At 46.6% G+C, this 14,644-nt stretch overlaps 1 protein-coding gene and 1 long non-coding RNA gene across 7 annotated transcripts in view; both read right to left on the bottom strand.

Moving 5' to 3' along the window:
• Positions 1-350: 350 nt before the first annotated feature.
• On the bottom strand, positions 351-9,222 carry ZBTB18 (zinc finger and BTB domain containing 18). Of its 5 annotated transcripts, XM_072830339.1 has the most exons (4): positions 7,871-8,250; positions 6,555-6,638; positions 3,473-4,160; positions 3,009-3,360 (listed from the first exon to the last, which is right to left on the bottom strand). In XM_072830339.1, the coding sequence occupies exons 2-4, from the start codon at positions 6,565-6,567 to the stop codon at positions 3,351-3,353; spliced, it is 711 nt and encodes a 236-aa protein (XP_072686440.1). In that variant the 5' UTR covers positions 6,568-6,638; positions 7,871-8,250; the 3' UTR covers positions 3,009-3,350. The 5 variants fall into 5 exon arrangements, with proteins under 5 accessions (XP_072686437.1, XP_072686435.1, XP_072686438.1 ...); XM_072830336.1 differs by lacking the exon at positions 7,871-8,250 and adding an exon at positions 9,071-9,086 and having other exon boundaries at positions 351-4,160; XM_072830334.1 differs by having other exon boundaries at positions 351-4,160; positions 7,871-8,253.
• A 1,475-nt stretch (positions 9,223-10,697) lies between these two features.
• Positions 10,698-14,644, bottom strand: part of LOC140635541 (uncharacterized) — a 49,966-nt gene continuing 46,019 nt past the window's right edge. Inside the window, exons 3-4 of one of the 2 annotated variants that reach the window (XR_012032856.1) lie at positions 14,301-14,437; positions 10,698-11,796 (exon numbers count right to left, since the gene is read on the bottom strand). This is a non-coding gene — a long non-coding RNA (uncharacterized lncRNA). The remainder of the gene's footprint in view (positions 11,797-14,300; positions 14,438-14,644) is intronic. The other variant, XR_012032857.1, reaches the window with a different exon arrangement.

Genomic DNA, 14,644 nt, shown 5'->3' on the forward strand with positions numbered 1-14,644 from the left:
ACCCATGAAAATGACTTGGGGTGTACATATGAGGAGCTGGTGGCACAGCGTATTAGGGAAAACCCCCACTGCCACCTGAAGTTCTGGAGGTTCATGAGTTTCTAGGGAATGAATGATCTTAACATTCTTGATCTAGGTGCTAGAAAATGGGTCACATTTTTAAAATGTGCGTTAGTATCTTAAATGACTGAGAGCCAAAATGTTTGCACATTTCCACCGGAGTGAGTTAAGGCATCCTAACAATTTCATAAGCCCGGGACAGGATGGATATTGAAAATAACGACGCCCGGTACAATGCGTACTGAAGATCCATGTAGTCCATAATCACAATGAAAATAACACACACGAGGTTCTCAGTTCATATAATTTATTGCAGTTAGCACACAGTTTAAAAATTCACCAACACACCAATAGTACAAAACTAAACAGCATTATAAGTTATTCCCCCCTCAGGAAAATAAAACATACTATGATTGTCAAAGCTAGATGTCAGTCTAAGGTTTAGAACAAAGGAAGAATGTGAAACTAATAAAAGGAAAAAGCAATCACTCACAATGACCACAAAAAAGAAAATCCAAAAGAAAGTCCGTTTTCTCAGACATTGATTGTCTCTTCTAAATTAATAAAAATTATTTTAACATAAACTGTATTTAAAAAAAAAAAAACTAAAAACTCTTCAAGTAACTAAAAATAATGCTCCAAGGCCATTTTCACAGCTTTTTTTGTTTGTTTGTTTGCTTTAAATGCCATTACAGCCAAATTAACACACATTTGACCAAATATTTCCAAAACAGTCCAGCAACACACAATGGAGTTTTCCATTCAGTATCTTAAGCACAAAAATAGGCTATGTTTACAGTAGTTAAGGCGATCAAATTTTAAACAAAAGCAATTAAAAAAAAAAAAGGGAAAAACAGCAAACGTTTTCCATGCTACTCCCATAGACCTTATTTGTAAGTGCAAGACAGGAAAACAAACACTGTGCAAAATGCTTTTGCCCTGCGTGTTGGTCATGAAAACCACACGTTGGGCTGCAGCCTCTGCTGCCCCGATACACAGAGTCCACTAACCCCCTTCCCCACCTAACCCACGTCAATCAAGGCAGTCCAGTCCTTTCAGCCCGGGGCTTTTTCAGTCCATAGAATCTTTTCATGAGTTTGGGGGGGGGGGGGGGAATGAAGGGGAGGGAGAGAGGGAGGGAGGAAGGGAGGGTGGGTGGGTGAGGGAGAAGGAAGAAAAAGAGAAGGGGAGCCCCCAAAAAAATCCCAAAAAAAAAAAAAAAAAAAGAGAGAGAATGACCTATTGTCAATTTGTGCAGTAGTTACTCTAAAAATGCTCAACTGGGTAAATGTGTACACCTAAACTTTTGAGCTGGCATGGGTTTTGTGCAATTAGAAGTTTGTTATAAATGCACACTGCACATGCAAATCTTTAAGCCGTTTGTAAACATTTATATTTTCCTTGTTATGTAGCGAAGTTATCAATTTGCAGCTTAAGTTTTTATTCAGCTTAACAGTTTCAACTTAAGGACAGTGGGAAAGTCAATTTAAATTATATAAAATAAAAATAAAAACAGTGCATTTACGTTCTTCATAACACCAGTTTTTTTCCCCAAACGGTGCTATTTTTTTTCTAAGGAAATTAAATAATTTTAAACTCACTCGTTAAAGTTATACAATGCAAACAAAGACAAAAAATATATTGAAACTCATGCATTTCTGTAGCGTTAATATTTACTTTTCAAGACTCAACTAAGAGCATCAACACAACCTGTCAAGTTCTTTGACACCCCCCCCAGCCCGTGTAATCAGTTACAGTATACAAGAACAGTAATTCACATTTTTCAACACACAGTTCAACACTGCTGAAGCTGCAATATCCTTTTTCATCCCAAGCAAACCTTCACAAAGACAGCGTCCCAGTGATCCCAGTGTACTTTCAGAATTTCTCTCATTGGGAACCGTCAGAAAACCAGAAGTTGCCACAGAAAGTTTTAAGTCAACTGCTTGTTTAAAAATAGATAATCCAGCATTTCAGAAATTTTCCATTTGGGTCTAAAAGCATTCAGGTTTCCAACAGCCAGAAAAGATTCATGCAATTTGTGACATATAAAGAGGCTAAGAAAACTGGAGGGAATTTCTACTCTGAAAAGGAAAAAACAAAAACCCAAACAAAACCAAAACAAAACAAAAACACAAAACCAAAACAAAGTGGAAAAAGAGAGAGAGAGAGAGAGAGAGAGAGAGAGAGAGCGCTCAGAAGACAATGCAGTGTCGACAAAATTAAGCCCTGTGAAAGCATCTTGTGATAGGACGAGTTGTTTCCAAGGTTCTTATTGGCTTCCTTCCCCTACCCCCTCGAAAGAAAAAGCCCTCTCTAGTCTCCGACTTGCTCGAAAGTCTCTTTTACCAGAATGCTAAATTAGTGAGAGTCTCATGCTACTCTAAAGTGCAAAACCGAGTTAACACCCCGACGTTTTAGTTCCAGGAAACAAGGCTGCTTTTAGACCGTACCACAACTAGATAGAGATCTATGTATATATATGTATATATATATATTATTTATATATATATAAAATTATTTCCAGAGTTCTTGAGAGCTATCTTCTAAGGTCCAGTCTCTGACAGTGGGCAAGCTCAGGGCTTCGCTTTTGACAGACAAGGAGTTCACCAACTCACAGTGGAACTTGCGGATGTGTCTGTACAGGTCCCCGGACTGCGTGAACCTGCGCTCGCACCACTTGCAGGCGTGCGGCTTCTCGCGCGTGTGCACCACGGCGTGGCGGCTCAGGTTGTGCGAGTACTGGAAGCTCTTGCCGCACTGCGTGCACGTGTAGGGCTTCTCGCCCGAGTGAGTCCTCTCGTGGCGCTTGAGCGTGTACATGCACGAGAAAGTCTTGCCACACAGCGAGCAGGTGGGCACGTTGACGTCGGCGGCCGGCTTGCTGCGTAGCCCGTCCTGCTCGCGGAAGTGCGTGCTCAGGTGGATCTGCAGGATGTGTGGGCTGGGGAAGACCTTGTTGCACAGCGGGCACATGAAGATCTGGCCGGCCGGGCTCAGGATGTTGGACACGTAGGGCAGCAGGCTGCTCTCCATGCCGCCCTCCACCGGGCCGCGCTCAGCGTCCGGGGTCATCATCTCGTCGTCGCTGGCTTTGTCGTCGCGCTCGAGCTCCCTCAAGACCGAGTCCTCCCTCAGCGGAGCCAGGTGGGCCGGCTCATACTGTACCCTGGCGTTAGTGCTCACACTCTCTTTCACAGCGCTATGTTCCATGTCATAGTCATTAGTGCCAACCTCGCTCTCCTCACAGGAAGCCTCTTTCTCCACCTTCACCTGCACCAGGTTGCTTCTCAGCACGTCCTGTGAAGAGAAATAAGAGCTGTTCAGATTTTCAACTCCCGAAAGGCTGGACTTGACAGACAGGTCCAGCACACAGTCAACATCTGCCGAATCCCTCACGGAGGTGACAGACCTCTGGGACAAAGACTCTGTGGAGCTGCAGGGGCTGGCGACTGTTTTTCCAGCTGCTGTGGCGTGTGGCTCGGCCTCCCCGCCTGCCGGGGGGATGCCTGCCGAGTCGGAGGGCAAGCGCATCCACATGTTCCCGGGCTCGGCCGCCAAGTCCCTTTTGCTGGGCAGGAGGTTCAGTTTTTCGTCTTCGCCCTCGTCCTCGTCGCTGGGCAGATCGCCGGCCATGTGGCTGCTGCCGTCCGAGAGGCTCTCAACTTTGTCCGAGCAACTGGAGGCATCTTCCTCCTTCTTGGTGCTGTCTGCCTCCGTGGTGGCTTTCTCTTTCAGCTTCTTTTTGCACACTTTGACAATGTCATACATGTGGAGATAACTGGCAGCTGCTAGCACGTCTTCAATGGGCAAGTCTTTGAACTGGAGTTTCCCTTCATACATGAATTCAAGCAGGAGAGCGAAAGCCGGGGCTGTAACAATGTCGCTGTTCAGATGAACAATGTCTCTTTTGTCCAGCTGGTCCTTGTAAAAGAGGTGGAAATACATGCTGCATGAAGCCAGTACAGCTCGGTGCGCGCGGAACTGGGCATCTCCCACCAGAACAGTGCAGTCACAAAGGAAGCCCTGATGCCTCTGCTCGCTCAGACACTGCAGCAAATGTCTACTGTGGTCTGGAAACTCCATACTGTCTTCATAACCTGGGGAGAGAGAGAGTTCTCATGAGAGCCTGCTCAGGAACAACTTTCCAGTGCTTTAGCCCCGTGCAAAAAAAAAAAAAAAGATAGTGACAGTGATTCGGCTCTGGCCGCCCGAGGTACCAGTCCCTGAATTTTAATCAGGCTCTGACCCGGGGACTACCAGATGACTCGCACAAAACCTAAACGTGAGAAGGGGGAAAGAAAAAATAAAGTGCACTTTTCAAACTTGCTCGTCCCAGCCCAACAGTCCCTGACGCATCTTCACCTTCCTGGAACTTTCAGGCAAGTTTTAAAAGTCTTAATTTCAGTGCAGTCTCTCACCGAGATTAAGAATTGAGATCTCTTTCAGAAGAAGTGAACCTACTCATCAAATCATGTCCCACAAAACCTACAAAACAGCTTTAATTTCAAAGGGAACAGCACATAGAACAGACAAAGAAAAGTCCCAAACACATTCTATAAGATTCACAAAAACTTGTTTGACCGTCCTTTTTATTTTATTACTTTGGATACATGACTGCACTTAGAAAGCACAATTTTAACACACACACTGGCTGAATCAAGGAGGAAAAAAATGAAATCGCATAATTAGCCCAGAAATTAGCAAACAACTCACTTTTAAAGTCAGAGTGTTACAACAACAAAAGCCCTGTGTATAAAAACAGATGTTAATGCCTTAGGATTTGCAGGTAGAGCACACATGTACGAGATCAGAAAGAGCTACACCAACAGATGGAAAAGATCATCTTTACTATGAACAAATCCAAATATTTTTTAAATGAATTGAGGGAAAAAAACAGTAACATTTCTTTGTAAAATCTGTATATCCAGAATATTAGGAACCAGAAGGGCTTCTCTTAACTCTGCAAATTCTCATCTAAACTTTGATCCGGTGCAAAGCAAATGAATTCCATACTGAAATTATTTCAAACTTTTAAATGAAGGCATATCGTATTCAAATGAAACTCAAAAGCTGTACAGGTTCAACACCCCCCTCCCCCCCCAAAAAAAAGCCTTGCAAGAAAAAGAGAAACTATTTTTTTTTTCTGACTCTGCCTTACCTCATTCAACAGAAAATACTTTGTTTCAATAAAACTTGATATATTTTGTTTTCCCACTAGCTTCTATTCTTTCAAATCTGCATTGCTGCCCTTGTTTTCTGGTGAAGAAGGGTGAAATGGAGGGAGAGGAAAGGAGAAGATGTACAAAGGGTCAAAATTCAACTCCTTAAAAAAAAAAAAAAAAAAAAAAAATCAAGAAAACGCGACTTCCCCTTTCCTGTGACCAGAAGCGAGGTTCCACACCAACCATCTCAGAGAGTGCATTTGGGGAACGGACACACAGCAATTTAATATTCCAGAAATTACCTCCCTTTCTCTCCACTTTGTCCAAGATGGACTAAACTTTCATCCTAGCCCCCAAATACCTTCCGCACGATGCCACCGCTAGAATAAACCAAGATTTACAATACAATCACTTTAAGTGCCCCACAGCTAACATCAATCCTAATCCTTGAGAGGGCTAAAAATAAAGATTGGAGGGCAGCTCACAAGGTAGCCGTGATCAAATTAGGAGGCTGGGAGGACAGAGAGGGCCGAAGAAGGAAGCTTATAAACATCTGATCCAGCTGACTGTGGCCATATGGCAGCTGCTGCCCAGATAAAGAGATTAAGAATAGAGGAGTGCGATTACAGCTGTCTGGCCAATTCAGGCAGCTCAAATCTACAAGTTCTAAATTAGTCGCTAACACAAAAACTCCTGCAAATAATTATTGTTATGCTGAAATAAAAGCTCTCTTAAATATATATTTGAAAGAGAAATGAGGAAACCAGTCAAACTATTCTCCTGGGGACAAAAGTTTTTTTTTCCCCCTTTTTAAAAAACCTTCGGTTTCAAAAGCACTACAGCTGTATGTTTCAGCAGTGCTGCTGAATGTTTTGAAGAATAAAGTTTCACAGTGGAATTAATTACACAACAATCTAGCTTCTTAGCTAGAATAATCTTCTCATATAAGTTTGAATGCTGGATTCCAGACAGTTTACTATTTCTCTCCCCCCTCTACCCCAGAAGCAAAAGGAATCTAAATAGCAGTGAACAACAACAAAAAGCATTTTAATCCCAAGTGATCTCAAAAAGCAACATCTCAAAGCCTTTCTTAACATTTCAAAACTTGAAATATTTCTGTGTATTAAAGTTATTTACTTGCTCGAGCAAAAGGGATAAAAATTAAAACTACACAAGCCCAAGACTTTCAACTCCAATAAGATGTTCATTTAATACTCGGTTTCATATATTATTCCTAAACTGGGTTAGAAAAGTAATGTGATTTTTTTAATTAAATCAACAAAACACCAAAACAGAAATATGCTCAATCTAATCTCTTGCTACTCCTACCTTTAGGACACATAAACCTGATTAAGTCCTTTCCTCTGGGTCTCGCTGGCTCCAGGTCTGTTACATCGGTGGAAAAAAAGCGGACTAAGAGAGACAGATGCAAAGTGGAGATGATGTTAGAGAGGAATAAGATACCTTCTCCACCACAGATCCGCACACACTAACTCCCTGTCTGTGTGTTAGAATAAAAGGCTGAGGGATGGCAGGCTGTCAGCTGCTCTGACATCATGTTCAGATGGAAATGCTACCTCCAGCTGTGCTCCTTTTAATGCCATATGCTACTCCTCTACACTCCTGCCACCAGCTTTTTCTTAGGAGAACTTTTCTCTTCTGTTAGTATAAACAAAATACTTCAAAGTCTCCCTTTTTTTCCAAACTTTCTAACAGAAAGAAATTGAAAAACTCAGCATATGGAGTTCTACTGTATTTATGGAATAGCAACACTTCTGTCTTAAGTTGGTGGACTGGCTCACATACTGACAGCACACTCAAGCCACGGTGCTATTCAGGAAATCCAGATTCACTTTTATTCAACTCCAACGTTTAGTTTCAAAGGCAGCTTAGGGATATTTTTAAACCAACCCAATTGACATCTCCAGTCCCATTTCAACATTATTACGGTACTTTCATTTTTTTTTTTTTTCCTGCCAAGATAATGGCATACATGTCTCAATGCTGGGAGACTATACAGAACTATTACTACAGCCGGGTTCACCTTATTATTTCCCTCTTAATTTTAACTATTTGTGTCCTACAACCTACTCAATAAAATTTCTACATTGCCACTACATGCAAATTTCAACTCTCACTATCAACAAGGTGAAACTGCACTTTCTGAAATCCTGGAAAGTACTTCAGTTCAATGAGACAAATTAATAAACTGATACAACCTGCTACGGCCGCTTAAAATGAACACTGCACCTGCATATCTGATCTGACTCTCCGCTCAGGGGAGAAAAAAAAAATAAAAAAAAAAAAAAGCAGAACTTTGTCTTCCCCTTGATCTGTGTCCCATAACAATCTTTTTTTGGGTCACTCTGTGATGTTTCGTGATCACAAGAAAACCTTTCAGCTTTCAGTAAGAAGGGGGGGGGGCAAGTCTAGTAAGTTTGGGAACTTTTCAGCTCGACTTTGTGGGTCTTTTTCTAATGGCTGATGAAATCATAACGTAACCCGGGCTGGGCTGCCCCGTGCCCTGCAAGGTGCTGCGACATCTGTGAATGTCAAAGCCATCCCCACGGGCTCGGGAGGGCGAGGCGCAGCGCAGGCCCGAGGCGCGAGCGTCGCAGCCCTGCTGGTCACCGCCCGGTCCTCACCCGAACACCGCGGCACAGTTAACCAGTAACAAACACCGGCGTCTCCGTCCAGTCTCCCTCGCTCTGCCAAAGTCACAGACCGAACTTTCTCTAACTTCGCGGTGAATGACAGGATGACGAACGCCTATTGCGGGAGGCACTCTTCGGGAGCCACATTCCTTCCCAGCCACACAACCTATTCTCCACAAATGCCCTCGCCCCATTCCAACGTATCAGACATTAATCACCCCATTTACCCGGTGGGGTGGGGGGTGAGTGACAGTTTAATGAGTCCCAAGCACCGCAATGGGCCAGCGACTCCCACCCCACAAATCAACCCCTTCGCAGTCCTGCTACCGCGGGGTCCAGGGACGGACTGTGAGGCTGGGCTTCTGTTTCTCCCGAGGGGTGGGGGCGAGGGTGCGGAGTGGGGCCGGGGGTGGGGTGGGTAAGAAATGCAAATCTCCACGTAGTTCGCCGTGCATAAAACACACGGGGAAAGAGGAAGGTTAAACCACAGGGAAGGAGGTGGAGGGCGGAGAGCCGGTGCAGCAGGAAAACACCTTCCACAGCAGACGAGAAAACAGACCCGGGTCACGGCAACAACAAAAGAAAAGTCGTAAGAAGCAGCCCGCGGGAGGAGGGTGGCTGCTACCGCTTCCCCGACGCCGCGGCGCGCGAGCCCCCGGGGCCTCCCGGCAACTGCACCAGCCCGGGAGGGGCCCCTCCCCCGCCGGCCCCCTCCCCCCCGGGCGCCACTGCAGCTGCACCGGTCCCCGGAGCCGCGGCCGTCCCGGGCGCCGCTGCAGCTGCGGCGGCTCCCAAGCCCCCCTCCCCCAGCCCGCCGCCCTCCGCACCCGGGAGGCGCCGCCGCAGCTGCACGGGCCGGGAGCCCGCCCCGCGCCGCAGCTGCACCGGCCGCGGGGAGGGGGGCGGGGGGCGCGGCGCGGAGCCGGCGAGCCCGCACCCCGCCCGACCCCGCAGCTGCGGCGGCCCCGTCCCCGCGCCCGGCCTCCCGCAGCTGCGCCGCCCCCCGCCGCCCCAACCGCTCCGAGCACACAAACTAAACTCCACTCGCGGGGGCGCCCCCGGCCCGGCCCGGCCCGCCCTCCGCCCGCCCCGGCCCGGCCCGGGCCGCACAGCTGGCGCCCCCCGCCCGCCAGGGGGGCCGGGCGCGGAGGGGGCGCCGGGTCAGGGGCCGGGGCGGGCGCCGGCACTCACACGGAGCGGCCCTAAGTCACCGCGTCCCCGCCGCCGCCGCCGCCGCCGCCGCCGCCGCCGCGTCCTCCGCCTCCTCCTCCTCTTCCTCCCGGCCGCCGCCGCCGCCGCCGCCGCCGCCGGACTTGGTGGGCTTCCTCCTCCTCTGGCCCCCCTCCCTCCCGGCCCCCCCGCCCCCCAATCCCGGCTCCGTCGCCCGCTCCCCCTGCCCCCTCCCTCCCTCCCACCCACCCCCGCTGGCAGCCGGAGGAGCGCGGCGGAGCGAAGAGGGCCCCACTCTCAACGGCTCCCCATGGCAGCAGCCCAGCGGCGGCCGCAGCCTGCCAGACACAGCGAGGGAGCGAGCGAGGGAGCGAGCGCGGAGCCGCCGGCCGGGAGGGGGGGCGGGGAGGGGGGGCGGGCGGGGGAGGGGGAGGGGAGGGGGCGGGAGGACGCACCACGCACGCACGCGGCGGCGCCGGCCAGATGTTCCCCCCCGCCCGGCCTCGGCCCGCCCCTCTCCTCCCCCTGCCTCCCTCCCTCCCGGCGTTGGGCCCCTGCGATTGACCGTAAGCGGCTGGGCCGGCGCTCCCCGCCCGCCGCCAGCGCGCAGCCTCCTCCAATGGGAGGGCGGCCTCGCGGGAGGGCGGGGGGAGTGGCGGGCGACCGTCGGACTGACAGGAGGGCGCAGCCAATGGGCGAGGCGGGCCGGAGCTGCCGCTCGCGCGAGCCAATCGCGGGCAGGAGCTGTTGCGGTGGGCGGGGCCCGGGCGGGCGGGGGGCCGGTAGCGAGGCGGCGCGGGGCGGAGTCCTCGGGCGCAGCGGCGGCGGCGGCAGCGGCGCCCCTCTGGGTGACTTGGCCGTGAGAAAGTGAAAGGAGCCCGCAGGCGGCAGCGACAGCTGCGCTGGGAGGGGCCTGTCTCCGGGCTCCGGGGCCTCGCGCGCCCCGGGGGGGTGCGGCGCGACCTTCTCGGGGCGCACCGTGACCACCAGAAACACACTTTTAAAAGCGCTGGGGCCGGCGTGCGCCGAGTTGCGCAGGTATCCTCGGGAGGCAGGGCGCGCGGGGACGCGGGGGACGCGGCGCAGTCGTGGCCCGCCCGAGCGCGGGGAGCGGAACCGAGCGGCGCCCGCGCTCCGTCCCGCCCCCCGCCCCCCGGTGCAGGTCGGGGCGCCGCGGCCGCGGGCTCCGGGAGGCCAGTCGGGGCGTCGCTCCCCGGACGAGGTCTGGCTCCGGGAGACACGCCTGCGGCCCCCGCGGCCCCGGGGCACTCGCCCTCTCACCAGCACACACTCCCAAGCGACCAAATTCTAGAGAACTCCGGTAAAATTGGTAGTTGTGGAAGCCGTAGCCGGATTCCTTAATTGGTACGTATCAAGCCACAGCGTTCAGCCACCGAGGGAAGATGTGAGACAGACTGCGGTGCCGCTGTCCCCTCCCTCCAGAGGAACTTTTATCTGATCCTGCCTCTTGGCTATGAAAGTGGGTCCATCACGGCAACGGAGAAATGTAGAGACTTCGCAAGAAATTGCAAATCTTGTTGAGGCGGGGATGACAAAGTGGAGCAGCAAGGAGAAAAAAAAAAAAAAAAAAAAGGTTCAAGAATGTACAATAGCAAATTGCACAGTAAGGAAGTCAGTGCACTAGTAATTGTCACATGAAATGTGTTTATTCTTTGCTAACTGAACCGGGACTGGCAAGCCTGTTGCTAACCAACTTGCCAGGAGACCTTTCAACTGAGCAAAATGTGCTTTCACTTTGTTCCAGGTCAAATGGGTAAACTAAGTTGAGAGCATTGTGTGGGCAAATCAGACATGTTGAATTACTAATGAAGTCCAAACAGGAGCACGTAACATTCCTGGAGCTGAAATACAGTTGGGCTGTCCTGTTAGAAACAATCCGATGTTCTCTTTCCTGGGCTTTTTCACATGCCCTCGGGATGGATCACTGAGATCAAGGCCATCCTGTGATAATTAGTTCCTTAGTTCATGAAACATACCGTTGTATGTACGCTTTTGGTGAATTCTAGATCTTTTAGTCTATTGGTAGAAGGCCCAATTTCAGTTTGCTCTGTTTCCAGTTAGGGAAATTTGTAAATTTTCTTGATGGATGCAACATACTATTAAAAAAAAAAATGTGAAAAGGAGCACATGCTTTGCCAACAAGTTGAGGAAGGAAAAAGGAATAAAATGTTTGCATTCTCAGAGCTGTTCCTCACCTAAGAAAAGTTCAAAATAAGGAAAATAACAGATCTCTGGATGAACAGACATGAAGCTATTGTGTCAGGATATTAATAAGTTCGTGAGAAAATTAGATCCTCCACGAAAAGTTTGGAAACTTAGCTCTGTGGCATAGAGAGCAAAATCACAGCTGTACCAAAGGGTTTAATTACCTAAGTAGAATAACAGCCCCGGAGATGAGCCAGGGGTCTGACACGTCGATGCCTCCGAAGTTGTGAGCATTGTTTCCTAGATGGGGCAGTCATTACTAGAATTCATTTTTGAGAGCTGAGTTGTGTAGCCAGAAAATATAGATTAAATGGATATTTAAGGAAGCAAGTATGTCATCCCTCAATTATGTAAAGGGTTTTATAAATTTATGAAAATGCATGGAATATTCATACGTTGTCAGAATCAATAAAAACATTTCTGGAGTATTTATTGTGTTCAAGAAAGGCATTCTGATGGGATGTGAAAGATGAACAGAAAAGCAAGAGGCAGGTTCTCTCCTTCCTGGGGTTTAAATGGAGCTGGGAAAGAAATGGTGTGACTGTATAAAAATCTGGAACAACGGAGAGACTAAACAACAATATAATATGAATGTCAGAGCTAAATGTAATATTCAGTTGTTACAATCATCTTCCCCCGGCCCCTGGTGAGGCTGTATTTTTTCTGCCCCATTTTTTACGTTAAGAAAATGTTTTACTCTCTGAATTTATTTGAAAGTGTCATAAACTTACTACAAAAATGATCCTTTTAATCATCTTTGGAAAATCATCAGCATACAAATTGTAAATAAAACAAGACTGATGTCAGAGGTGTCATGACACAGAACAATTACTATTTTTACTGAGTGCTCACTGGAACTGTGGAAAGTAAGAAGTCAGACCCAAATAGCCCCCAGGGTAAGCTCCTCAAAGTGGGGTCTATTTACCTCTACCCAACAGGCTTAGCAAATTAACAAGATTAAAAAAAAAAAAAAAAAAGCTGCTTGACAGAGTTTGAAAGCCAATATTTTTTTCCCTCTCCCACAGTGAGGAGAAATAAAGTGTAAAAAGTACAATCTCTAAACTATTAGAAAAATGTTCCATTACTTTCTTCTGAAAAAAATCCCAATCCTGTACAGTTAACAGTTAATGCATACTTTTCTAAGAGTCCTGAAATTTAAAATGACACGAGCCAATCTAACCGTTCATGGTTAGATTTCTCACCAGAGAACAAGTTTTATGTTTTAATAATACATGGATTTCAAACAATAACAATCTAACACTATAAAATGTTGACAGACCAAATAAAGATTTAATTTGATGGGCAACTCCATAAAATGAATGTCTGACTTTTAAATGTGAACCACAGGTCAAATCTCTGAAAAACTTAACATCTTTGTTAACACTTTGTGAGATAGGTCATGTCAAAAAAGTTATCCCTGCAATTGTATGCTTTATGAACTTCATGTATAACTGGGGTCTTTTTTTCTTAAAAAGTCAAGGAGGCAAGCATTAAAAATAAAAGACCAGATATTCCAAAGTGCAATATTTTACATATAAGATCTATAAAACGTAACAAAATGTGGGTAGTGGTTAACCTGATTTTGAATCTAGAGAGAAAAAATATACTGAATTGAAACGTGTTAAAGCTTCTTTTAAGCCCAGACTCTTTCAATGTCATAGCACACATGAAATTCTATTAACTTGTTTAGATTCTCTCTCTCTCTCTCTCTCTCTCCCATTCTCTCTGGCTTTCAGAAATGAACAGGTTGAAATGGCCTAAAGATAAAAAGACACAGAATCACAGCTGAGACCATAGTTTTAAAAAAAGTAGGTGAACAAACTGGAACACACACTACAATAATGACGTGAACAGGGAGCATATTTCCCCAAAGCATGGTTTTTAAAAAATGTGTATGTTTATAATTCTGCAAAACATGTTATATACCAAATCATTCTCTGGGTTATAAATGCTGTAATACTCGAATCTATTTCTTAAATTCCTCAACTATGATAAGCCATAAATAAGAGATAATTCATCCTGATTCTCAGACCTGACGACAGAAATAATATTATCATAAACTCTTGATGAAAGATCCTTAGCAGATTTATACAGGGCGCTGGGGACCCATACACCCCCTACACTGAAAGCAGAAAGAGCCTACACCAGTAATTCAACCCTGTTTGAGGGTTAAGGGGAGAAAAGGAGCAAAAGATACAGTCTTCCAGTGCTTTTATGTGACCATCATAAATCCAGAGACCGCATAATGGGTGAAGGAGGCTGATAGGTTAGGCTGGGTTGACACCCAGACTAGCCACCCACACCTCTAATTTTCTGTCTCTCTCCCCACTGCCCACCTCTACTCTTCCTAAACAAAATAAATTGGGATGGACAAGTCTACTGCCCTTGAAAAATCACACAGAAACTCCAACACCCAGATGTTGGAATTGTCCTGTTGCTGTGGAGGCTGCATTAATTCGGATCAGTAGAAGATGCATTCATTTAATCTGTGGAGTTTTTTTAGATTTAATTTTTAAAAATTAATCTGATGAAACATATCACTTTTCCAGATGAATAGACTCTATAGCAGAAAGATCTGATATGAACCTCTGATATTTATGCCCCATTTTTTAATAACGTAAATCTTTGAGTTCTGTTTGTCCTAAAATTCTGTAAAATATATAGTCAATAGGGGTAGTTTGTTTTGTTCAAAATGAAAGAATAAAATTTCTAAATATGTAAATGCTAATATTCTTAATTATATTCAGTTGCTTAAATTGGGGCTTGTAGAAATTCAGTGCAAATGAACTTAGCTAGAAAAGCTGAAGAGAATTAGATTTCCAGTAGGTGTTGTCGCTGTGCACCTACTAGGTGCCAAGTGGTGTGCTTCCAACCAAAAGAAACATCTGCCTGTCCACATTTCACTGCAGGAAGAAGTTTTTCCTGCCTTTTATGTTTGTTCCACCCTGCAATGCAGTACTTTCTTGGACTTTAAGTGGGCAGAAAGGAAAATGATGCATCCCAAAATTATTTACTGAGAACTTACAATACATTAGAGAAATGTGGAGCTCCCTTTCATGGGTCTCGTCAAATTTCCACCGTGTGCTAGGTGCCAGCAATACACGAGGCAAGATCATCCCTCCCTTCAGGACTTCATTATGTATAAATGTCACTGTGAACACACTAGACAAAGAGACAACATTTCACTTTTTGTGCAGTGGCTAAGAAATGCATACCGATCCTAACTATTAAAATGATATAAAACTGTCTTAATAAAAATCTTTTCTTACACAGAAATTCTATACATTTAATGCAAAAGTCTTGATACATACCAAATTCAAACTATTCCTGGTAATAAGAGCAGACAGAAGGTAAAATCTCACTCCAGAA

The sequence above is a fragment of the Canis lupus genome, chromosome 6 (genome assembly GCF_048164855.1).
Source record: "Canis lupus baileyi chromosome 6, mCanLup2.hap1, whole genome shotgun sequence".
Taxonomy (NCBI): domain Eukaryota; kingdom Metazoa; phylum Chordata; class Mammalia; order Carnivora; family Canidae; genus Canis; species Canis lupus.